The 25,508-nt window shown below is 36.7% G+C and overlaps 3 protein-coding genes across 3 annotated transcripts in view; all 3 read right to left on the bottom strand.

Moving 5' to 3' along the window:
- Nucleotides 1-25,508, bottom strand: part of LOC126076250 (natural killer cells antigen CD94-like) — a 204,283-nt gene that overhangs the window by 82,254 nt on the left and 96,521 nt on the right. The window lies entirely within an intron of this gene.
- LOC126075170 (natural killer cells antigen CD94-like) overlaps nt 1-25,508 on the bottom strand; it is a 103,902-nt gene that overhangs the window by 28,809 nt on the left and 49,585 nt on the right. The window lies entirely within an intron of this gene.
- Nucleotides 18,828-25,242, bottom strand: LOC126075176 (natural killer cells antigen CD94-like). Its single transcript, XM_049882462.1, has 6 exons — nt 25,076-25,242; nt 23,615-23,707; nt 23,407-23,457; nt 22,059-22,198; nt 19,783-19,886; nt 18,828-18,945 (listed from the first exon to the last, which is right to left on the bottom strand). The coding sequence occupies exons 1-6, from the start codon at nt 25,080-25,082 to the stop codon at nt 18,828-18,830; spliced, it is 513 nt and encodes a 170-aa protein (XP_049738419.1). The 5' UTR covers nt 25,083-25,242.

Below are 25,508 nucleotides of genomic sequence, written 5' to 3'. Positions count from 1 at the left end.
GTCTGTGATTGTTTATGGGGGAGAAATATTGGAATCTATGGCTATCTAGGGCATGGCACCCTGGAAAGTGTCATGAAAATTGTATAACCATCTAAGTATAAAATAGAGATCTGCATAATCGAAACATCTCTTTTTGAAGGTGCAAACTTCATTTAGAGACCTCATATTTAGAGATCTCATATTTAGAGACCTCTGTTTATCTGGGCCAGAATGTGTGTTAAGGGGGAATGAAAGGACCTGCAACTGGCAGGCCCAGCCTTCATGCTAAATTTTCCAAGATAAGTAAAACTTATAAATGCCAAAGAATGGCTACATTTTCCTGAGTCGTAATGGCCTGATTGCACCGTGCGTGGGTTGCCACTAGTCAGGCGCCACCTTGACTGGATCTGACAACAAGAACAGCAAGAAGCCAATGAAAAGTAGACAGATCCTTCCTTAATGCAACATTGGAGCCACCGTGCTAAGACTTTAAGATTTTTGCATCAATAGCCACAGTTATTTTTTGTGATATTATATCATGTTTGGATATTAAAGTTGTACTTATATCATGAAAAGTATTTGGAATATTTTCTTTATTATTTAGGATCTAAAACAATTTATGTAGCATTCGACTATCCAGTCCCCATAAGTTTGGTAAAATCCTGGCTCATGTGCATGTATTTTTGTTTGTGTACCAAACCAAAAACCAAGCCAATTGCAACTCATGGTGACCCCATGTGTTTCAGGGTAAGAATTGTGCTCCGTAGGGTTTTCAATGGCTCTGATCTTTTGGAAGTAGGTGGTTAGGCATTTCTTCCAAGACCCCTCTGGGTGGATTCAAATCATCAACTTTTTGGTTAGTAGCCAAGTGCTTCCCCCATTTGTGCCACCCAGAGACTCCTTTTGTGTGTGTAGTAGTAGTGCCTTAGTAACTTTCTCTATTTCTTCCATAAAAAAAATTATTTTATTTCACACACAACATCTACTGAGATCAAGCACAATAAATGAAAAGTTAAAATTATCCATTTTCTCTATTTTCAAAGGATTTGCATAAAGTAATGGAAAGAAATCTCATAATTTGCTGTTCTTCATTCTCCTTTGATCCGGGTGGGTTGAGACTCATTGATGCATCTTAGATGGCTGCTTGCTGGCGTTTAAGGCCCCAGACGCCACACTTCAAAGTGGGATGCAGAATGTTTTCTTAATAGAATTTATTTTGCCAGTTGACTTAGATGTCCTCTGAAGCCGTAGCCCCCAGACCTCTGCCCCTGCTTTAGTGACCTTCGAAGCACTCAGTTTATTCAGGAAACTTCTTTGCTTTTGGTTTAGTCCAGTTGTGCTGACCTCACAAGTATTGAGTGTTGTCCTTCCCTTCACCTTAACTAGTTCTTATCTACTATCTAATCAGTAAATAGCCCTCTTCCATCCTCCCTCCCTCCCCTTCTCCTAACCACAAAAGAATGTGTTCTTCTCAGTTTAAACTATTTCTCAAGTTCTTGTAATAGTGGTCTTATACAATATTTGTCCTTTTGCATCTGAGTAATTTCACTCAGCATAATGCCTTCCAGGTTCCTCCATGTTATGAAATGTTTCACAGATTCATCACTGTTCTTTATCAATGTGTAGCATTCCATTGTGTGAATATACCATAATTTATTTGTCCGTTCATCTGTTGATGGACACTTTGGTTGCTTCCCTCTTTTTGCTATTGTAAACAGAGCTGCAATAAACATGGGTGTGCATATATCTGTTCATGGAAAGGCTCTTATTTCTCTAGGATATATTCCAAGGAGTGGGAGTCATATGGGAGTTCTATTTCTAGCTTTTTAAGGAAGAACCAAATCGATTTCCAGAGTGGTTGTGCCATCTTACATTCCCACCAGCAGTGTATAAGAGTTCCAATCTCTCCACAGCCTCTCCAACATTTATTATTTTGTGTTCTTTGGATTAATGCCAGCCTTGTTGGAGTGAGATGGAATCTCATTCTAGTTTTGATTTGCATTTTTCTAATGGCTAATGATCGAGAGCATTTCCTCATGTATCTGTTAGCCACCTGAATATCTTCTTTAGTGAAATGCGTGTTCATATCCTTTGCCCAATTTTTAATTGGCTTAAACAAGCCAATTATCTTTTAGTGGTTGAGTTTTAGCAGGATCCTGTAGATTTTAGATATCAGGCGCTTGTTGGAGATGTCATAGCTGAAAATTTTTTCCCAGACTGTAGGTGGTCTTTTTATTCTTTTGGTGAAGTCTTTGGACGAGCATAGGTGTTTGATTTTAGGAGCTCCCAGTTATCTCTTCGTCATTTTTAGTAATGTTTTGTATTCTGTTTATGCCTTGTATTAGGGCTCCTAATGTTGTCCCTATTTTTTCTTCCATAATCTTTATCGTTTTAGTCTTTATGTTTAGGTCTTTGATCCATTTGGAGTTCGTTTTTGTGCATGGTGTGAGGTATGGGTCCTGTTTCGTTTTTTTACAGATGGATATCCAGTTCTGCCAGCACCATTTGTTAAAAAGACTATCTTTTCCCCAATTAACTGACACTGGGCCTTTGTCAAATATCAGCTGCTCGCTCCTAGTTGGATGGATTTATATCTGGGTTCTCAATTCTGTTCCATTAGTCTATGTGTCTGTTGTTGTACCAGCACCAGGCTGTTTTGAATTCTGTGGCTGTATAATATGTTCTAAAATCAGGTAGAGTGAGGCCTCCCATTTTGTTCTTTTTTCAGTAATGCTTTACTTATCTGGGGTTTCTTTCCCTTCCATAGAAGTTGACAATTTGTTTCTCCATCACATTAAAAAATGTTGTTGGAATTTGAACCAGAAGTTCATTGTATATATAGATGGCTTTTAGTAGAATAGACATTTTTACAATGTTAAGTCTTCCTATCCATGAGCAAGGTATGTTTTTCCACCTATGTAGGTCTCTCTTAGTTTCTTGCAGTAGTACCTTGTAGTTTTCTTTGTATAGGTCTTTTACATCTTTGGTAAGATTTATTCCTAAGTATTTTATCTTCTTGGGGGCTACTGTGAATGGTATTGATTTGGTGATTTCCTCTTCGATGTTCTTTTTGTTGATATGGAGGAATCCAACTGATTTTTTACGTTTATCTTGTAAGCTGAAACTCTGCTGAACTATTAGTTTCAATAGTTTTCTTGAGGATTCCTTACGGTTTTCTGTGTATAAGATCATGTCATCTGCAAATAGAGATATTTTTACTTCTTTCTTGCCAATCTCGATGCCCTTTCTTTATCTGGCCTAATTGCTCTGGCTAGGGCCTCCAACAAAATGTTGAATAAGAGTGTTGATAAAGGGCATCCTTGTCTGGTTCCCGTTCTCAAGGGGAATGCTTTCAGGCTCTTTCCATTTAGGATGATGGTGGCTGTTGGCTTTGTATAAATACCCTTTATTATGTTGAAGAATTTTCCTCCAATTCCTATTTTGCTGAGAGTTTTTATTATGAATGGGTATTGGACTTTGTCAAATGCCTTTTCCACATCAATTGATAAAATCATGTGGTTTTTGTCTTTCGTTTTATTTATATGGTGGATTGCATTGTTTTTGTAATATTGAACCAACCTCGCATACCTGGTATAAATCCCACTTGGTCGTGGTGAATTATTTTTTTGATATGTTGTTGAATTCTATTGGGTAGAATTTTGTTGAGGATTTTTGCATCTATGTTCATGAGGGATATAGGTTTGTAATTTTCTTTTTTTTTTTTTACCTGGTTTTGGTGTCAGGGATATGCTGGCTTCATAGAATGAGTTAGGTACTATTCCGTCCTTTTCTATGCTTTGAAATACCTTTAGTAGTAGTGGTGTTAACTCTTCTCTGAAAGTTTGGTAGAACTCTGCAGTGAAGCCTTCCAGGCCAAGGCTTTTTGTTGTTGTTGTTGTTGGGAGTTTTTTGATTACCTTTTCAATCTCTTTTTTTGTTATGGGTCTATTTAGTTGTTCTACTTCTGATTGTGTTAGTTTAGGTAGATGGTGTGTTTCTAGGAATTCATCCATTTCTTCTAGGTTTTCCAAATTTGTTAGAGTACAATTTTTCGTAGTAATCTGATATGATTCTTTTAATTTCAGTTGAGTCTGTTCTGATATGGCCCATCTCATTTCTTATTCAGGTTATTTGTTTCCTTCCCTGTATTTCTTTAGTCAGTCTGGCCAAGAGTTTAGCAATTTTGATAATTTTTTCAAAGAACCAGATTTGGCTATGTTAATTCTTTCAAGTGCTTTTCTGTTCTCTAATTCACTTAATTCTGCTCTAATTTTTATTATGTGTTTTTCCTGGTGCCTGATGGATTCTTGTGTTGCTCGCTTTCTATTTGTTCAAGTTGTAGGGACAGCTCTCTGATTTTGGCTCTTTCTTCTCTATGTATGTGTGCATTTATCAGTATAAATTGACTTCTGAGTGCTGCTTTGCTGTGTCCCAGAGCTTTTGATAGGAAGTGTTTTCATTCTCGTTGCATTCTATGAATTTCTTTATTCCCTCCTTAATGTCTTCTATAACCCAGTCTTTTTTGAGCAGGGTATTGTTCATTTGCCAAGTATTTGATTTCTTTTCCCTGATTTTTCTATTATTAATTTCTGCTTTTATGGCTGTATGGTCTGAGAAGATGCTTTGTAATATTTCAATGTTTTGGATTCCGCAAAGATTTGTTTTATGACCTAATATGTGATCTATTCTAGAGAATGATCCATGTGCACTAGAAAAAAAAAGTATACTTTGCAGCCGTTGGGTGGAGTGTTCTGTATAAGTCTAAGAGGTCAAGTTGGTTGATTGTAGCAATTAGATTTCCATCTCAATTGGGCTTCTTACTGGAAGTTTTATCCTTCTTTGAAAGTGGTGTGTTGAAGTCTCCTTCTATAATTGTGGAGGTGTGTCCCTTTTCAATTCTGTTAAAGTTTGTTTTATGTATCTTGCAGCCCTGTCATTGGGTGCATAAATATTTAATATGGTTATATCTTCCACGTAAATTGTCCCTTTAATCATTATGTAGTGTCCTTCTTTATCCTTTGCGGTGGATTTAACTTTAAAGTCTATTTTGTCAGAAATTGATATTGCCACTCATGCTCTTTTTTGATTGTTGTTTGATATATTTTTTTCCATCCTTTGAGTTTTAGTTTGTTTGTGTCTCTAAGTCTAATGTGTGTCTCTTGTAGGCTGCATGTAGACGGATCACGTTTTTTTAATCCAGTCTGAGACTCTCTGTTTATTGGTGCATTTAGTCCATTTACATTCAGCGTAATTATAGATAAGAAAAAAAAAAATTTTTTATGAGTTTAGTGCTGTCATTTTGATGCCTTTTTATGTGCGTTGTTGACAATTTCATTTACTTTTTTGGCTGAAAAATTTTTGTTTGTAAACTGCGTGTTCCTCATTTTCATAGTAGTTGAATTTATTTTTGCCAAGTCATTATGGTTTTCTTGATTTTTATTTTGAAGTATGGAATTGTTAGTCCTCTTTGTGATTACCTTAATATTTACCCCTATTTTCTAAGTAAAAACCTAACTTGTATCTTCCTATATCGCCTTGTTTTCCTCTCCATATGGAAAATCTATGCCTACTATATTTAGTTCCTCTTTTTGATTATTGTATCTTTTACATAATGACTTCAATGATCCCATGTTTTGAGCATTTTTTCTTTTTTTAATTAATCTTATTTTGTTTTCTGATTTCCCTATTTGAGTTGATATCAGGATGTTCTCTTCTGTTACCTTGTGTTGTGTAGTTATCTGATATTATTGATTTTCTGACCAAAGAATTTCTTTTAGTATTTCTTGTAGCTTTGGTTCGTTTTTTGCAAATTCTCTAAGCTAGTGTTTATCTGTAAATGTTTTCATTTCACCCTCATATTTGAGAAAGAGTTTTGCTGGGTATATGATTCTTGGCTGGCAGTTTTTCTCCTTTAGAGCTCTATATACATCATGCCATTGCCTTCTTGCCTGCATGGTTTCTGCTGAGTAATCTGAACTTATTGATTCTTCTTTGTAGGTGACTTTTCGTTTATCCCTGGCTGCTTTTAAAATTTTCTCTTTATCTTTGGTTTTGGCAAGTTTGATGATAATATGCCTTGGTGATTTTCTTTTTGGATCCATCTTGTATGGGGTTCGATGAGCATCATGGATAGATATCCTTTCATCTCTCACAATGCTGGAGAAATTTTCTGCCACTAGATCTTCAACTATTCTCTCTGTATTTTCTGTTATCCCTCTCTGTTCTGGAACTCCAATCATGTTCAAGGTATTCTTCTTGACAGCGTCTCACATGATTCTTAGGATTTCTACATTTTTTTTAATTTTTATATCTGATTTTTCTTCAACTATATTGGTGTCAATTGCCTTAAGTCTCCCACTCTTCATTCCAGTTGCTCGATTCTACTCCTCTGACTTCCTATTGACTTGTCTGATTCTGTAATTTTATTGTTAATCTTTTAGATTTCTGAATGCTGTCTCTCTATGGATTCTTGCAGCTTATTAATTTTTTCACTATGTTCTTGAATAATCTTTTTGATTTCAACTGCTTTATCAGTGTGTTCCTTGGCTTTTTCTATAGATTGCCTTGTTTTATTTCTGAGGTCTCCCCTGATGTCTTGAAGCATTCTGTATATTAGTTTTTTATATTCTGCATCTGGCAATTCCAGGATTGTATCTTCATTTGGGAAAAATTTTGATTCTTTAATTTGGGGATTTGTAGAAGCAATCATGGTCACTTCTTTATGTGATTTGATATCGACTGCTGTCTCCGAGCCATCTATAAGATATTGTAATGATTTATTTTATATTTGCTCACTGAGTCTTATCTTCTTGTTTTGTTTTGTTTTGTTTCAGTATACCAAGATGGGCTACTAGATTGTGCTGTCTTGATTGTTGTAGCCTTTGAATCACTTATGTCCTAATACCAGCTGGTTTGAGCTGTTACCGTATATATAAGCCTAAGAGTCTATTGACTATTCTTGAATAGAATCAGCTTAGGTGTGCTGATTGTGGTTTACCAAGTGTGCAGTGTACCGTGTCACCTATTAACCTAGAGGAGTAGTGGTGATCGTTGTATACACCAGATTCTAGTAGCAGAAAGGGGTTATGCTCAGAGGAAGGCAGGATACTGACAGCCTACCCCCATGAGCCAGTGGGGTAGGTGTGTCTATTCCTGTAGCACTTTGGTGGGTGAGCTCTGCAGCTGTACCTTAGGCACCTAATGCTTGTACCTCTAAAGATTGGTAGGCGTCATTGTACTTAGACCCATTTAGCAGGTGGTTAGGTGGTTTTGGTGGAGCTTCAGCCCTGAGCTCCCTGCTGTGCATCAGTGATGGCTCTGTTTAATAGGTAGAGAGGTATCAGACCTCCAAAACTTGTCTTTCCACTGCTCCTCTAAAACAATTACAGTCAGATCTCTATCAGAATTGCTTTTGCATTATAATAGCCACCTTTTTCCCTGTAGGGATGAAAGCCAAAGACTGTGGATCTCATATGCTTGGCTGGAGCTGGTTCTGTATTATTATTCCAGTTTGGGGAAGTCAGGGAAGGATTTATCCCCCCCTGGATTGTTAATTTCTGCTTCTCTCAGGCCAGGAGAATGGGTTAGGAAAAAAAAAAAAAAAAAAAGAACCTGCAAAGCACTTCACTCCCTGGACCAGGAAATTCCAATGTTAATGAATCCCCCTAGGGCAGGGAGGGGAGGGATCAGATAGATAGGAGAGAGTAGCAGGATATAGACAAAGTTACTTGTCTTCCTTGGTGATGACTGTTTTATCTGAGATTCCAGAGGAGTGTGTAGCCTGTGTGTGCTGGCTGGGTTTAGAGTGCCCCCGAGGGTCAGGCCTGCATCCCATGCTTGCACCGCCTCAGGAAGCTGTGATCAGCTCCTCTGCTCCTAGTCGAAAGCCCAGCACCAAGGTTTTCTGGCTGGGACGCTGCACTCCAGGCTTCAAAACCAGCCATTGCTTCCCCATGATTTCTCCCTCTCCTGTCAGCCACGTCGTTGTGCAGCCTGTGTGTGCTGTTTGGGTTTCCACCGAGGTTTCTTCAGGGGGTTACGGCTACGTCCTGTGCTTGTGCAGTCTCAGGAAGCCGTGATCAGCTCCTCTGCATTTAGTCCAAATCCTGGCGCCAAGGTTTTCTGACTGGGATACTGGCCGCAGGCTCCAAAAATAGTCGCTTCTTCCCCATGGTCGCTCGTTCTCTTGTCAGCCACGTCAGTGTGCAGCCTGCTTGTGCTGGCTGAGTCTCTACCGATGTTACTCCAGGGGGTTAGGGGTTAGGGCTGCATCCTGTGCTTTCCCTGTCTTAGTAAGCTGAGATCAGCCCCACCACTCTGGCACCAGGGAAATGCAATGGCTCAAGGCTGTGGTGCAGGATGCTGGTTCCAGAAGCAGTCGTTGCTTCAGGGTGCAGTTTTTCACTCCTCTGTCACTCAGGTCAAGTCCTTAGTTCTGTGTTTGATGGACAGGGTTCATAGATTGTCATGTATGTGATCGATTCACTTCTTTTTCCAAGTGTTTGTTGTTTATAGGCAAAAATCTTTTATTCACATGCTCTGATTTTTTTTTTTTTTTTTTTACACAGAAGCCTGTATGGACGAGGTCTGTTTTTTCTATTCCTATTTATTTTGTGAGCAAGGTTCCTAGAGAGCTCCCTCTTCTGTTAGTACTGCCCTATACTGTGCAGTTTCTTTTGTGGATAGCATTGATTATGATGATGGGAATGACAGAAAGTTGGTCTTTTGTTCTTTTTCATATCTGCAGGATCCTTAATTTCCCCATCTTACATCTTACAGTCACAATTTATCGGGCACCATGGCTTCATTATTATCCACTTCTCCTATGGAGTAATACTTCTCTGAGGCTGCCACTTCTGGTAGATATCAATCACATCCATTCAAACCCTTTCCCAGTGGCATGGAATTCTAGGTCCCGATCCATGTTAAGTATTTTGATATTTATTGTTGTATTTCTTTTTCTTTCTTTTCAGGGATTGGTTATGTCTGTGTTTCACCTAAATCCTCCTTTCTCTTTTTTAATGACATTTTTTTAAGGATTATCCTACTTCCCCACACCACAAGCATGCAGTGGTAGGCTGGAACAAGAGTTTTGTTCACTTTCCTTTTTTTTTTTCTCTGATTAGAGGAAATCTGAATGTTGTGGTACTCTGTCCCCTGAAAACGTTGAAAGGCCATGATTTCTGTGTGGTTTTTTTTCTTTTATTTATTGATTTTATAGATTTTGGAGAAGAAGCTATCCAGAATCAGGTGACCCTCTGTTCTGTGAGACTAGAGGTTTAGCTACTATTATTTTTTTTAATTCCCTTTCTTTTATATCCTTGCTCTAAAATCTGTTTTATACTCTTAACCAGTAAAAGGAAGACTTACTGTAAGTTCTCGACAAAAAAGCAGTCTAAAATATTAACATGAGATGACTGTGTTCTTAACATGTTTTATTGTACCTTTCTGTGTCATGTATTTCATTTAGAAAGAAAAGCAGCTGTAGCCCATAATAGCTGAAAAAAATGTAAGTCTAGCAATTTTAATTCTGTACCACCTAAGAACATATGAGAAAGAGTATCACATTGTGTTTTACAATCTAGACTTTATAGTAGCTAGAGGACCTCCAAGGAAATGGTTAAAGAAACCTCAGAAGGCAATTAGAAAATGTTGGAAGTTCTAGTTAGTACTACATGGAGGTGTTTTGAGAAAACCCTCTTGGCATAATGGTTAAGAGCTATGGCTGCTAACCAAAAGGTTGACAGTTCAAAACCAGCAGGAGCTCCTTGGAAACCTTAAGGGGCAGTTCTCCTTGGGTCATTATGAGTTGGAATCGACTTGACAGCGATGGGTTTAGTTTTTTTGGGGGGAGGGGAAGTGTTTCATCATAGCTCCTAGGAGATGATTTATGGCATGATGTATAATGCAAAATTATCTCACAGACATGACATGACACCATCCACATTTTATTCTATTTACCCTCAGTAACATTTTTGTCAGGTTTGTATGGCAATTAAATTAGATATCTAAAGTGATCTAATTTAGATCTAAATTAGATATAAACTCAAAGTGGAGAAATTAAAAATCTCTATTTTATATTATTTAAAGATTAAAATACCAAAACCAAACCAAACTCACTGCCGCCAAGTTGATTCCGACTCATAGCGACCCTATAGGACAGAGTAGAACTGCCCCATAGAGTTTCCAAGGAGTGCCTGGCAGATTCGAACTGTTGACCTCTTGGTTAGCAACTGTAGCACTTAACCACTATGCCACCAGGGTTTCCAGATTAAAATACACACACACAAATAAATACTACATATTCATTCACATATATTTATAACTCCCAGCAAAATTTTAATAAATTGAATATAATATTACATAAAAAGATAGTATATGATGAACAAGTGGAGTTTATTCTAGGAATGAAAGGTGAGCTTAATACTGGCAAATAAACTAATATATTTCACCAAATCAACAAGTTCATAAAAAAAAAATTGATCTAAATAGATTCATAAAAAGTAAATTGACAAAAACACATTTGAACTCCTGATAAAAACTTACAAAAATAGGGCTAGAAGTGAACTTCCTGAACCTTAAGGTCATCTACAAAATCCTACGGTTAAGATTAAAAGTAAAGATAAAAAAGGTGATTGTGTTCAAGAATAAGACTATGAGGTCTACTCTCACTACTCTATTCAAGCTTGTATTGAATGTTCTGGTCACTGTGATCAGGCAAGAAAAAGAAATAAAAGGCATCCAGTTTTGAAAAGAAAAGGGAAATCTGTCTTTATTCATAAATAATATAAACATCTATGTTGCAAATCAAATGGAATCTACAGAAATGCCACTAGAACTAATAAGTGAGTTTAAAAAGGCTGGAACAAAAAAGATAAATACAAAAATCATTTGTATATACACTTGCAATCAAAAATTGAAATAAAAAACATATAATCCGTAATAGGATCAAAAGCAATGCAGTACTTAGCAAAACCTCATAAAAATGTAAAAGGCTGCATATTATAAAAAAAAAGCATAACGTTGCTGAGAAAAATTTGAGAATAATGAGGTAAAAGATATATACATTGTTAAAGACTCAGAAGACTCGGTATTGTTGATATAGCAATTTTTCCAACCCTGATTTGTAGATTCAATGCAATTCCAACTAAAATTCCAGGAGGTTTTTTTGTTGTTGCTGATTGACACGATAATTATAAAATTCATATAGAATGCAAAATGCAATAATAGCCAAAACAATTTAAAAGTTAACAAAGCTGGAGGGTGATTACTGCTAGACTTCAAGATTTTTATAAAGGTAGGATAATCAGAACAGTGTGCTCTCCATGCAAAATGACACGAACAGATCTATAAACTTAATAGGGAGTACAGAAACAGATCCATACGTATATGGAAAATTGATTCTTGACAAAGGTGTATAGCCATTTAAGTGGAACAAGGATAATATTTTTATCAAATGGCATGGGAAAAAAATAGATATACAAAAAACAACAAAAAAAAAGTCTTTCATTCACTCCTTACCTCAAATATGTCAAAGAATTCAAAGCAAATCAGATCTAAATGTACAATCTAACAATAAATCTTCTAGAAGGAAACAGAAAAGAAAAAATTTGTGGCTTTGATGTGACTTAGCCAAAGCTTTCTTAGAAATGGTGCGAAAAGCATGATTTCTAAAAGAACAAAATGATAAAGTGGACTTTGTCAAGATTTAAAACTTCTGCTCTTTGAAAGACACTGCTAAGAGAATGAAAAGACAAACTTCAGACTGGGAGAAAATTTTTCAAAACGTGTCTGATAAAGGACTTTTATACAGAATACACAAAAATTATCAAAACTCAATAAGAAAGTAAAAACAATAAAAATTGGCAAACTATTTGAACCGAAAAATTACCAAGAAAGATGTACATATGGCAAATAAGCAAATAAATAGATGTTAAAAAACATAATTCCTTAGAAAAATGCAAATTAAATATACAATGAATGACTACTGCACACTAATTAGAATGGCTAAAAGTATAAAGATCATTCCAATGCTGGCCAAGATGTGGAGGCAGTGAGCTCTCAAACACTGCTAATGGGAATATAAAATGGAACAATCCCTTTGGAAAGCAGTTTGACAGGTTTTTAAAAATGTAAACATGCACCTACCGTATGATCCAACCATTCCAATCCTAGAAAATTATTTTTATCCCAGATAAATTAAAATCTATGTCCAAGCAGTGTCTTGTGAGTGAATACACATAGTAACTTTACTAGTAATAACCCCAAAATGGAAACAACCCAAATGTCTATCAGCCAGTGAATGGATGAATTGTGTTTTACCCGTAAAATGGAACGCTACTCACCAATAAAAAAAATCAATTATTGATATGCGTAACAACACAAATCAATCTGAAAATATTTAAATAATTATGTTTAGCTAAAAAATCCCAACAAAAGAAGTACAGACTGCATGGTTTCATATATATATATATATATATATATATATATATATATACATATATACATACAAAGCTTTAGAAAATGAAAATCTATGCTAACAAAATGCCATGGAATGGTCATCTGTGTGGCTAGGAGCAGGAGGGAGGTATTCCATGGGTTCACTAGGAGATTTTCTGGGGTAATGTATATGTTATCTACATTGATGAATGTGATGTGTGAGAGTTTCACAAACATAGGAGCCCTGGTGGCACAGTGGTTAAAGTGCTCAGCTACAAACTGAAAGGTCCTGCTCCATGGGAGAAAGAAGTAGCAGTCTGCTTCCGTAAAGGTTACAGCCTTGGGAAGCCTAGGGGGCAGTTCTACTCTGTCCTATATGGTTGCTATGAGTTGGAATCAACTTGACCAAAACGGGTTTGGATTTTTTTTTTTTTTTTTGGTGTGTGCTGGAGAGGAAAAGGAGCAACACAAACTCACGTAAACTGCAGGTGAGATTATAAATTTTCCCAAGCAGCTTGGAATATAGAAGCCTCATTGTCTTCTATGGCCTGTCCTTATAAGTGTCATCCCATCATTTTGGCCATAATCTATTGCTCACACAGATCAACCTTAACAGAATATGTTTGATTATTTTAAAAGGGTGTGAATATCAGGAGTTGGGAACAATTAAGGGCCATCTAGGAGAATGAATATAGGAGTCCAGCCTTTGGCCACCAATTATTTCTGCCCTTCCCACATGCAATATACATTCATCCCCTTCTGTGGCCCCCAAAAGTATCATCCTATTACATCATCAGCTCAAAGTTCAGGAGTTCATGAGATCCAGGTGTGGATGAGGCTCATAGGTGTCATTCCCTAAGTTTATACAAATAAATAAACAACAAGCATTTATTATTTCACACTATTTCTGAAGGACAGGAATCCTTAAACAGCTTTAGGGATGGATCTGGCTCAAGATCTCTTGTTGCTGTCAGGAAGTCTGCTGGGTTGTAGTCATCTGAAAGCTTGACTCTGGCTGGAGGGTCGGCTTCCAAGAAGGCTCACTCACATGGCTCCTGGCAAGAGGCCTCAGTTCCTTGTGACTTTCCTTAGGAGGCTTCCATTCCTCATCACACAGTCCCCTGCACAGGGTAGCTCATAACTTGGTAACTGCCTTCCCCCAGATCAAGTGATCTGGGAAAAAGGAAAGAGGCAGAATTCACACTTTCTTTTACTACCTTGCCTCAGAAGCAACATGCCATCATTTGTACTGCTGTTCTACTGGTCATACAGGTCAAACCTAATACCATGTGGGAGGAAATTATAGACAGAAACAAACACCAGAAGGTGAGGATTATTGGTGGAATCCTACAACCTGGTAACCACCGACTGATAAGCAAAGACAAAACTGCTTTTTATACTGAAAAATGTACAGGTCCATTTACAACAGGTAAGAAATGACCTGGAAAAAGGAAAGGCAAAGTAAGGAATAGGACTGGTGCTTTTATATCCTCATTTGTACTTTTTGACAGAGGTTGGCAAACTACAACCTACAGGCCAAAACCAACCTACCATCTGTTTTTGTAAATAAAGTTTTTTGGAACACAACCACACCATTTACTTATTGTCTATGACATCTTTAGCAAGGCAATGGCCGAGCTGAGGAGTCAAAACAGAGACTAACACACAAAGCTGAAAATATTTCCTATACAGCTTTTTCACAAAAAGTTTTTAATCCTTGAGTAAGGTATAAAGAGAAAAGGTCCAAAACTATGGAAATGGAAAAGGAGGTTTAGGCGTTCCAAGGATTTCTCAGGGTTAGATAATTGAAAGGATTCATGAAGCTCAACAGAACATACTCAGATAACGCTTTCAATGAATTAAAAAAAAAAAAATGTGATACACATGAGAAAGGGAATTTATGTAAGCGGTAGGGATCCAAGAGACATTCAGGAATAGGCTCCCAATGTCATTCTTAATTGCATGAAGACATGCTTCATTTTAAGATTGAACTGCTGATATCTGTGTGATAAAACATGATTTCAGGAGAGCTCCAGCAGTTTTCAGCAGTCTCTTATGCCCATCTAATCAGGTGGTGAAGACTGGGTATCTAACTAGCTGTCTCAGGTATAAGCTATCAATAAGTAGATTGTCCCCCTTTAAATAAAAAAAAAACAAAACACTATAAATCGGTTAGTTAGTTAGTTGGTTAGTCAGTTAGTCCATGGCCCTTTTATTGACCAAGAATAAGAGAACGATTTGAGGCATTCCTAAGGATAAGCAAAGAACTGCCCCAGTTCATATTGGTAAAATAACTCCATCCTTCTGGGGCATATTATGTGAGGTTGTAGATGTCACTGTGGAGGAGCTAAGAATTAAAATATTGGGAAAAATAGGATAGAATTACTTGTTGCAGAATATGTGATTTCAGTTCTCAGCTATCTTATCAAGATTCAAAAGGCAGTGATTAATTTAATAAAAAAAGAAATAAAAGTTTCATTTTTTTAGGGGCACGTTGATGTTATGGATTGAATTGTGTCCCCAAAAAATATGTATTGTAAATTCTACCCTCCAGGTTCCTCCATGTTATGAAATGTTTCAGAGATTCATCATTGTTCTTTATCGATGCGTAGTATTCCATCGTGTGAATATACCATATTTATTTATTTAATCTGTTGTTGGGCACCTTGGTTGCCTCCATCTTTTTGCTACTGTAAACAGTGCTGCAATGAACATGGGTGTGCATATATTTTTTTTTTATGCTTGTGGTTATAATCTCATTTGAGAATGGGTTTTCTTTGCTTTGGTAATGAAACAGGATTAGTGTAAGGTGTACCTTGAGTCAATCCCTTTTGAGATCTAAAAGATTAAACAAGCAAACCAGTGAGCGGAGATGGAGTAAGATAGATTCCAAGCGACATGGAGATTTCCAAGGAAATAAGGAAGCAGAAGCTGAAGAAACAGCAGCCTTTCTCCAGAGATGACAGAGAAAGACTTCCCCTGGAGCCAGCATCCTGAATATGGACTTCTAACCTCCTAAATGTGAGGAAAAAAAAAAAAAAAACACACTTGTGGTATTTCTGTTATAAAGAGACTAGATAACTAAGACAATTGGTGTGGTAGGAAATACTCTAAGATGGTCCCTGAGATTCCAGCTTCCTGGTATAAATGCCCTCTATAACCTGCCCTCCTTGAGTGAGGGTAGGACTTGTGAATAGAATGGAATGTAACTGCTGTGGTGAGATTAGGTTACATGGCAAAGGTGAGAAAATTTTTCAGATACAATTAAGTTGATTTTGAGTTAATCCAAAGGGAGGTAATACTGGGTGGGCCTGATATAAGCAGATGAACATTTTAAAAGAGAGTCTAGAGGTCAGAGATTAAAGAAATCAGAGACACTTTCCTTCTGGCTTAGAAGATGCAAGCAGCCATGATGTGAATTGCCTATGGACAGGGGTAGCCACTAGTTACTGAGGGCCTTTGACTAAAAAATAGAAGGAATTAAATTCTGCCAACAACCTGAATGAACCTGGACAAGAGTTACCACTGAGAATGTATTCTGTCTAAGACCTTGACTACAGCCTTGTGTGATCCTGAGCAAAGGACCCAGATTAGCTGTTCCCTGGTTCTGCCCAATGGAAGCTGTAATAACAAACATGCTGTTTTAAATCTCTAAATGTATGGTAATTTGTTATATAGTAAAACAAAATAGATACAGTTTTGATAACAGGATTAACTTAAGTATAAACTGACATGTGGCAATCAGGTTTTGTTATTTTGCGTGTGTGTGTTTTCCACATTTTCTTACCTTTCTTCCCTTTGTTCTATGCCCAACACAGAGATATTTACTCAACTAGATACTTCCATGTACATTAGCCCATTTCAAAGAAGAGAAAAAAACAAAGTGCCTTTCCCCAGAGAATATATAAGAGATTTCATGTCACATAAAAAAAAAAAAAAAAAAGCTGATAGAAAGCCCTGCCTATAAAAAAAACACTCCCTCTCCCCTTACTGAAAACTATAAAAGATGAGAGGAAGCAGTCAAGTGGGCCTGGACTGAGTGCATCTAACATAAAGTGATCACGCTGCGAGAAAATTATTCCCCCTTGGATGACCAATATCGCCTTTCAAGGCAATACATTCTGTTTTCAGTGCCCTGAAGTGACATGGAAGTTGAAGAAACATCTCAGTAACTGGGAGGTGAGAGGAATTTTCTTTTTCCAGTGGAGATAATTTTTGGCATGAATTACTCTCTAAAAGTAGACATCTCCCATCATATTTAACACCTTCTGTTTCCCCCTCCTCTTGGAATTGTAATAAATGTCTGTGAGCTCTCAGATGCGGCTTGAGACACCTGAGAGAGTAATGACATCAAAGAGAACAATCTTTAACCTATACTTGGATGTGGCTAAATATAAACAGTGAGATTTCTCTTCCTGTTATAGAGAAAACCTGTATAAACAGCAAAACTAAACCAGAAAACACTGCCTCATGGGAGGAGGACAGGCAGATGGTACACTTGAGACCTGGGACTTGATTTTCATTATATGCTTCTGTGCTATTGTTTTGGATTTTAGTTGAACTAAAAGTGTATTACTTTAAAAACACGTAAACAAAAAACCAAAAGATTTTTATATTCAGAAATTGTCATACATAATTTCTCTAGTCAGAGGTCAAGTATTTGAAAATCTGCATCCTTCATCACACAATTTATGTGCATTTTTCCTAAGCAAATCATCATATAAGAGCATGATGTGTTCAGTATTGTAGTCCTATTTATTGATACTTTAAGAAATAAAATCTAACAGGTTATTTTCTCTCCTTGTGTCATGGATTGAATTGTGTCCCCCCAAAATATCTGTCAACTTGGCTAGATTCTGATTCCCAGTACTGTATGATTGTCCACCACTTTGTCATCTGACGTGATTTCTCTAGGTGTTGTAAATCCTGTCACGGTGATGTTAGTGAGATGGATTAGTGGCAGTTATGTTGATGGGATCTACGAGATTAGATAGTGTCTTAAGCCAATCTCTTTTGAGAAATAAAGGAAAGAAGCTAGCAGAGAAGTGGGGATCTCACACTATCAAAAAAGTGGCACCAGGAGCAGAAAGCATCCTTTGGACCTGAGAATCCCGTGCTGAGATCCTCCCAGACCAAGGCAAGACTGAGGACAAGGACCTTCCTCCAGAACCAACAGAGAGAGAAATCCTTCCCCTGGAGCTGGTGCCCTGAATTCAGACTTCTAATCTAGGGGAATATGAGAGAATAAACTTCTCTTTGTTAAAGCCATCCACTTGTGGTATTTCTGTTATAGCAGCATTAGATGACTAAGACAACTTGATTCTCTATATATTGAGATCTATTATTAGATATTGATTGTTTTCATTTAAAACTATAAAGCAAATAAGGATGTCAATCCAAATTCTTTAAAACATTTGTGCCACAGTCTTAAAGAGGAATTGGCTTTTGGTGGCTGTTAGGTCAGAAAGATCCCAGCCAGGCCCCGGCATCAGACCTTATCATTATCTCCACCCTTTTTTCTGACTCTCTCAAGAACCATCAAAAGATAATTTGAGCTGCTCTCCAACAACAACAACAACAAAAGTGAATTATATAGTATTTGATGCAAGACTTTGAGGAAATTTTTTTTTTTTAATTTATTTGAAAACAAGACCTTCATTGCACATGTACATGACTCTCTTACTGATGGATAAGCATGAGGCAAGAAAGTTCTGGGGCACCTGGTCTACTTGGGCTCTCATTCCCCTTGCAAAATCTGGAAGCAATCATACTGGAAACACATATTTCAAAGTAATGACCAAAAACTTCAGTTGTTCTTCAGAATTTAGAGTATTGTGGAAAATAGACAGAATTTGTTTTGCTCTGAATCTGGATAACACATGTGAGGAAACTGTCATCTAGCATGTAGCACTTGAACTTTCAGCTCTAAGCATACATATATATATATATTCTTAAATATATATATATGTATGTATTTCCAGAAAGAGCTAACAAAAGGCATTAAAAATATTTTTACTTTTAGAAAGGTGAAGCCGGGCTTTTCCAATTTAGTATGCCAAATGAAACACTGAAATAATGTTGATACAGATTATTTGGTGTTGTAAACTTTCCTTAAATTTCTGCAGAGGTAATTTGCAAGAAAAGATGCGTGAAACTATGAAACTACAATACATTTAATATTAAACATATAAAATCTAAATATTCATAACATTCTTTATCTCAATGCTTAATAAATTCAAGTATAGGCACAGAAATTTAATCAATTTTAAAACACATGTATTCAAATATGTACAAATTGTATAAGACAGAATATTGAAAAATTTATAGACCTAAGAAGTAGATAATTAGTAACAATATAAAAAATAAAAGGTAAACCTGAACCCTCATTGCTCCCCGACCCCAAGAAATACTTAAATAAGCTGTTGCTTACAGATAAAACCATATGTCTTCTCACAATCTTCATCCAAAATAGTATCACTATTATATAATAAGCAGCTCTGTGGATTTAGAATTTGAACAAATGGATATCTGTAATGAAGACAAAAAATATTAGCATCTGGGAAAAGGTATGAAAACACTCAGGTGCAAAGATTTCAGACTAATGATAGAACTTTCAGAAGCATTTAAATGAGATACTAGCATACTGAATCATACTTTTTTTCCATTTAATAAACATAGTTTTCAGATTTCAGATTATATTGTTGCACAAACGTTAGTTACTCCCTCTTAAATAAATAGTATTGGGACTAGAGATTTTTGGCTATTGTTCTTCCCTTTGGTGTTAATCATTTTGATGCATAATATACTTTTATTTTGTTTAAAAAAATTCATTACCTTATTTAGTCTAGAGAAACAAATCAGAGCTTATAATTCACCATTGTATTATGTGGAAATTACATATTTATGAATAAAAATAACATTCAAAGTTTACAAACATACAGAAGATAAACCCAGAATATTTGAAACATTGGGAGTATGTTGAGAATTTTGGCTCCACCAGAATAAAGAAAGGAAGGCATATTCTGCTGTATCTGGACTGCCGGGACTGCTGAGTCAGCGCTCGGGTGTATGTGAGGATGTGAGCCTGTACGGGCACGTCTATCTATTTGCTCCAAGGAAAAATGGAAAAAAAAAGTCAAAAGTTATCTTATGGGCCCAGAACACTAAAGTTCATGTGACCTGAGCATGAACTTGAATTTTCTGGATTGGCCTGCAGTTGTATTCTGCTACACTCTTCTCTTTCTGCAACCTCACCCCCTGGGCATGCGATTACTGCAGTGCTCCTGGGTGTTACCTGAACTGATGCGATCTAAGCATAAACTCAGGAAGAGTAGAAAAGGCAGCACCAGGCTGCCAGAAACTTACAGATCCCGGAAAGGAGCAGAGCCGTCCTCCCACAGCCACGCACCACGTTTTTCATTATAAGTGAGTCCAATCCAGTAATAAAGTCCACTGGAGATCCAAAACCTCTGTTTGGAAACAGTGACTAACACTGTAATCCTATTTGAATGTACTCTGGGAAGAGAGTGCTTTTAAGAATTTAATGTCAGACATCATACTCGGCCTATCAATCGCACAAACTGAAATCACTCTTGGCTTCTAATTTAGAAGGTTCAGCTCTGTGCCTCATATTTCTAATTTATCATGTACATTCAGTTATGCAGGAAAACTACCACAAAATCTGACTAAAGGTGTAAAGATTTTGTTATAAAAATATAGAAAACATTCTCTATTCTGTGAGTTAGAGTTCTCGTGAACATCCCTGTACAGGGAATCCGAAACCCCAGCCTGAAAATCTGTAAAATCAACACTATCTCGAGGGATAAAGCTCCTGGGTATGACCTTCGCAGCCTCTATTCAGCTCAGTCTCTGCATACATCTAGGGCAATTTATGCCTTTTCTGTGCTGTTGTTAGCTGCTGTCAAGTTGGTTCCAATGAAACACTGCCCGGTCCTGGGTCACCTTCACAATCATTGTTAATCTTGAGCCCATTGTTGCAGCCACTGTGTCAATCCATCTCACTGAGGGTCTTCCTCTTTTTAGCTCACCCTCTACTTTACCAAGCATGATGCCCTTCTCCAGGGACCGGTTCCTCCTGATAACATGTCCAAAGTATGTGAGACCAAGTCTTGCCATCCTCGCTTCCAAGGAGCACTCTGGCTGTACATCTTCCAAGACAGATTTCTTTGTTCTCTGACACACCATAAAAAAATATATTAAATATTCTTCACCAACAACATAATTCAAAAATGTCAGTTCTCCTTAGGTCTTCCTTATTCATTGTCTAGTATTCACATGCATATGAGACAATTGAAAATATTGTGGCACGGATCAGGTGCACCTTAGTCCTCAAAGTGACACCTGGGCTTTTCAACACTTCAAACAGGTCTTTTGCAACAGATATGCCAAATGCAATGTGTCTTTTGAGTTCTTGACTGCTGCTTCCATGGGTGTTGATTGTGGATCCAAATAAAATGAAATCCTTAACAATCTGAATATTTTCTCTGTTTATTATAATGTGTTTATTGGTCTAGTTGTGAGGATTTTTGGTTTCTTTATGTTGAGGTATAATCCATACTGAAAGCTGTGGTCTTTCATCTTCATCAGTAAGTTCTTCAAGTCCTCTTTGTTTTCAACTACGAAGTTTGTGTTACCTGTGTATAACAGGTTGTTAAAGAGTCTTACTCTAATCCTAGTGTTACATTCTTCTCCGTATATTCCACCTTCTCAGGTTATTTGCTCCACATACAGTTGGATAAGTATGGTGAAAGGATACAAACATAACACACACATTTCCTGACTTTAAGCCATGCTGTATCCCCTTTGCTCTGTTTGAACGGCTGCCTCTTGGTCTATGTGCAGGTTCCTCATGAGCACAAGTCAGTGTTCTAGAATTCCCATTCTTCATAATTTTATTCGCAATTTGTCATGATCCACATAGTCGAATACCTTTGCAGAGTCAAAAAAAAAAAAAAAAAAAAAACCCCACAGGTAAACATCTTTCTGGTATTCTCTGTTTTAAGACAAGATCCATCTGATATCAAGAATGATATTCCTCATCCCACATCTTCTTCTGAATTGGGCTTCAATTTCTGGGAGTTCTCTGTTGATGTACTGCTGAAACCGTTTTTGAGTGATCTTTGGCAAAAATTTAGTTGCATGTGATATTAATGATATTGTTAGACAATTTTTCCATTCTGTTGGATTGCTTTTCTTAGGAATGGGACCTTAGGAATTTTCTTAGGAACTGGTAATTTTTATGAGCATACCCTCTATATTGGCCCTCATTTTATTCCAGAAACATGACAGAAGCTACATAATTATAAAAGAATTTATAAATTCACTATGCCAAAGTCATTTAGTTGGATCTTTGAATGAAATGAGTTAAATAATGATCTAATTACTTTGAAGCCATCCAGAATATTCCTTTCACTTCATCTGGCAAATTGATTTTATTCCTAGATATAATTCTTTGAGAAATTTTATGTAAGTTTTATAGTGATTGCTTCAAAGTACAGAGCTAATAATCATTGTTCAAATATGACCACCCATTTACTCTCTGATTAAAGACTCAAAATTTTCAGCTTACTTAAATATTATGTTTTCTGGAACAAAGAAAATGTGGAAACACAAGTACATACTAATTCATTTTTGCTTTCCAGCTGAAGAAGAGTGGAATTCTGAGACGCACAGAAATCCTTACTTTCTGCCCAAGTTTTTTCTTCATTGGAAAAGAAGTAACAATTGCATTGGTACCCAATCCACTTTTCTTGGCAAGAGCCTAAGATAAAAAATAAAACATAATTGATGACATTGGAGATTACAAATATTTGTATTGCTGTTTATTCATTCAAAGATTATTTCCTATTTATATTTTTCTCTACTACTAGTCTTTGAGCATGCATGCATTACTACGTGCACTGTGGTGTGCTACGCTCAGGATTATACTTGTGAACAAGTCAAACATGATTGTTTTCCTCATGGAGATTATATTCTACAGATAGAGTAAGGCGCATAGTTACTAATCATTTGTCAATCGTATTTCATGTTAATTTTGCTAAGTATACAAAGGAATTTAGGATAATAAAGGAACACATTGCAAGATATGAGATGGAGGGAGATTAGAAGAATCTGTTTGGAGGAAGTGACCCAAAGGTGAGCTCTGCAGTACAAATAGGAGTTAACCAGATCAAAGAGAGGTGATTTAAAAGGGGAAAGCATTTTATCATATTTTCTGAGTCAACAAAAATACCGTGCATTGAGGACAATCTGACGTTTTGAATTTTTTTCAAAATGAAGATAAATGAAACAATTAATTTGAAGTCTGATAATAGAGTTTAGCAGTGGTAATGTCTTCAACATGCCTTATCCTCAGTAACAGAAGACATGACACATGGTAGTTAACTTGAATGTGAGCCAAATAAATGGTGATGAAATTGCATAAGAGATAAATTAAATGCCATGTGGTCACAGGAGAGATAATTTGGAGTGCATTGGGGGAAAATATATTCATCAGAAATTGTACTTTAAGCTGGCTCTTACTGTGTAAGTAAATTTTGTAACTTCAGAAATCTGGGCACTAAGCTCTGAGGCATAAGCACTAATGGAAGTACAAGTATGTTAGAGGAAGCATTTTCTATAATGGCGATAGGAAAGTATGGGCAACGAGCAGACACAGGCAGGGAATTAGGATTAACTGTAATACTTACTGAAGTTTATTTGTAATTTGTTGGTAAATAATGTGCATTCATAGAGGACAGAAATCTGTTATCCCATGCTAATATTATCTTTATGCCTGTAACATAAAAATGATGTGCTCTCAGTATAATCTAATCATTCCTAGAATGAGACTGTTCTAAAATTAAGGAAGTAAACTTATATTACTATGTGTGATATACCATCATGCTCCTCTCTGGAAAAAAAAAAAACAAGAAATTTTCTATTTTAATATTCTACCAAAACTGAGTATTTTCAAACACTGGAGCCTACCTCTCTGGGGTTCTATAGTGGATCCTGGAGAGGGTGTTGGCTGAGTACTTTCTGCGGCAAATGCAATAAGAAATTTATATAATTAAGTACAGGATTAAGTGTATTCATGATATAATATTACACACTAGCAAAATGGATTGTATATTATTATATTATTAAATAGTTTTATCATAGCATTGATCTTTACAAGATGCCTAGAAAAACTTACGATTTTTCAGTAAAATTCCCAAAGTAGCCATCAACGAAAGGCACACTACTGCCAAGGTTCCTGAAATCAGGCTCCATAAATTGTTCTGAAAAGCTGCAGAAAAAGAGAGAAAAGGCAAAGATTTAAAGAGGAAATGTGTAGTGGCTGTAGCTCTTAAATGCAAAACCAGTGAGAGAAAATCCAGAAGTGTCAGGATCCACACACAGATATACAGAGAAATATTTGAGTCTTTAGGTCTTTTATGTGCTAACACAATCAGCCTGCCAGTGAACAATTGGAAAAGGAAGACAGTCCATTTAAAACTTCAACCAATATCAACATTTGGGGGGGAGGTGGGGCGGTGGGGTATATTATTCCTCAGTGAGATTATCCACACTTTTTCATCTCTACCAACTCTGTAAGTATATTTAGCATTAGTTTTTTTGTTTGTTTTTGTTTTTTAACTGGCAAAGAGGCTTAGAGATCTAGTGGAAAAAGTGATCAAGGGGCCCCAACTTCTGTTTTACGTGCTTACATTACAGGCATTTACTTTCATTCTCTCTGGAAAAATCACAAGGTAAATAGCTTGAGAAAATTGAGGGTCCAAGACCAACATCATTTTCTCAAGGTATCAAAGCTGGCAAGTGTGCAAGTCAGACATAAAATTCAATCCTGTCTAAGCCCAGTGTCTTTCATATAATCTATTCCATCATGGTCACTGACAATAATACTATTTGGTAGTAAGTCTTTCTGCTAATCTCAGTACAGATTCTGCCTTGAGAAATGTTTTGCTGCCCATAGCTATGAAGACGTAGTATAAGACAAAGAGACAGGAGCACTTTGGACCCGGGGATGAGAGATTCTAAAACCAATGCAAAGAGTAATTCTCTGGTGAGCTGAGTTCACTTCCTAGTACATTGAATTATGATATAGAAAGAACTTTTTTTTTTTTTTGCTGTTACCCAAAATTACTTGGTTATATGTTTTTTCCTGAAAAAATTCAACCTTAGTAGATTGTGCATGGACTTGAGCACACTCCTAAAGAGTAATGTTAGTGACAATAGTACAGTGTTTAAACCGTTAGTCTGGGAGAGATTTAGGAGTCGCAAGACAAGTGCTAAGAAAAAAATGAAACACTGTAAACACTGTATCATTTATAGCTAGCATTATCTTTTTATTCCTATGCTAGAATTATATTGATCATAATATAACCAGGTGAATTCATTTCTCATTCAGAATTAAGACCTCCCCATATTGGAACCTACTCTATTGAAAAAGCTTTCCAGGCTACTTATAAATTACAGAATGATGAATCAAGAAATTCGAAAAAATGTTGAAGTTACTGACATAGGGAAGGCCTAAAAAATCCACTGTCCCTTATGCCTCTTTTTCTTAAAGCTCTGCCCTAAAATTAGCCATGTCCGTGGATTGCCTGTTTTGGGTCCCTTTATCTGTTGATTTTCTGACTGGAGGCACACGTACCTGCCATGAGAGATGATGTCCCAGGTGGATGCAGGGAAGGCCCGAGAGGTGGTTGTTGGGGAAGAGTGGTGCTCGATCACAGAGCTGGGCTGGAAGCAAAGGAATCCGAAAGCTGTGTGCGAAGTAATTTAAAAGAAACAAATGTGTATTTACAGGATGTTCCTGAATCATCTATTGGTGAGCCACATATGTGTAGTACTGAGCAAGAAGCAGTAAAACTACCAGCTTCTAAAATGTTCCGGATATCACAATACAGGAAATTCTCACTGTATTTTTGCAATAGAAACCCTTTGATTAGCAGAAAAGAAGATGAGAGGGAGTTTGTGTTTTGTTTTTACTTTTAGTGTTTCAACATCAAAGTCATCTTCAAAATATATTTGGAAAATATCCAAAAAATGGACAAACAAAAGTTAAATGTACTCACTGCAATAAA

The sequence above is a fragment of the Elephas maximus genome, chromosome 4 (genome assembly GCF_024166365.1).
Source record: "Elephas maximus indicus isolate mEleMax1 chromosome 4, mEleMax1 primary haplotype, whole genome shotgun sequence".
Classification (NCBI taxonomy): Eukaryota; Metazoa; Chordata; class Mammalia; order Proboscidea; family Elephantidae; genus Elephas; species Elephas maximus.
Note: the sequence above shows the minus strand (reverse complement) of the source record. Positions and strands in the feature narration are given on the sequence as shown.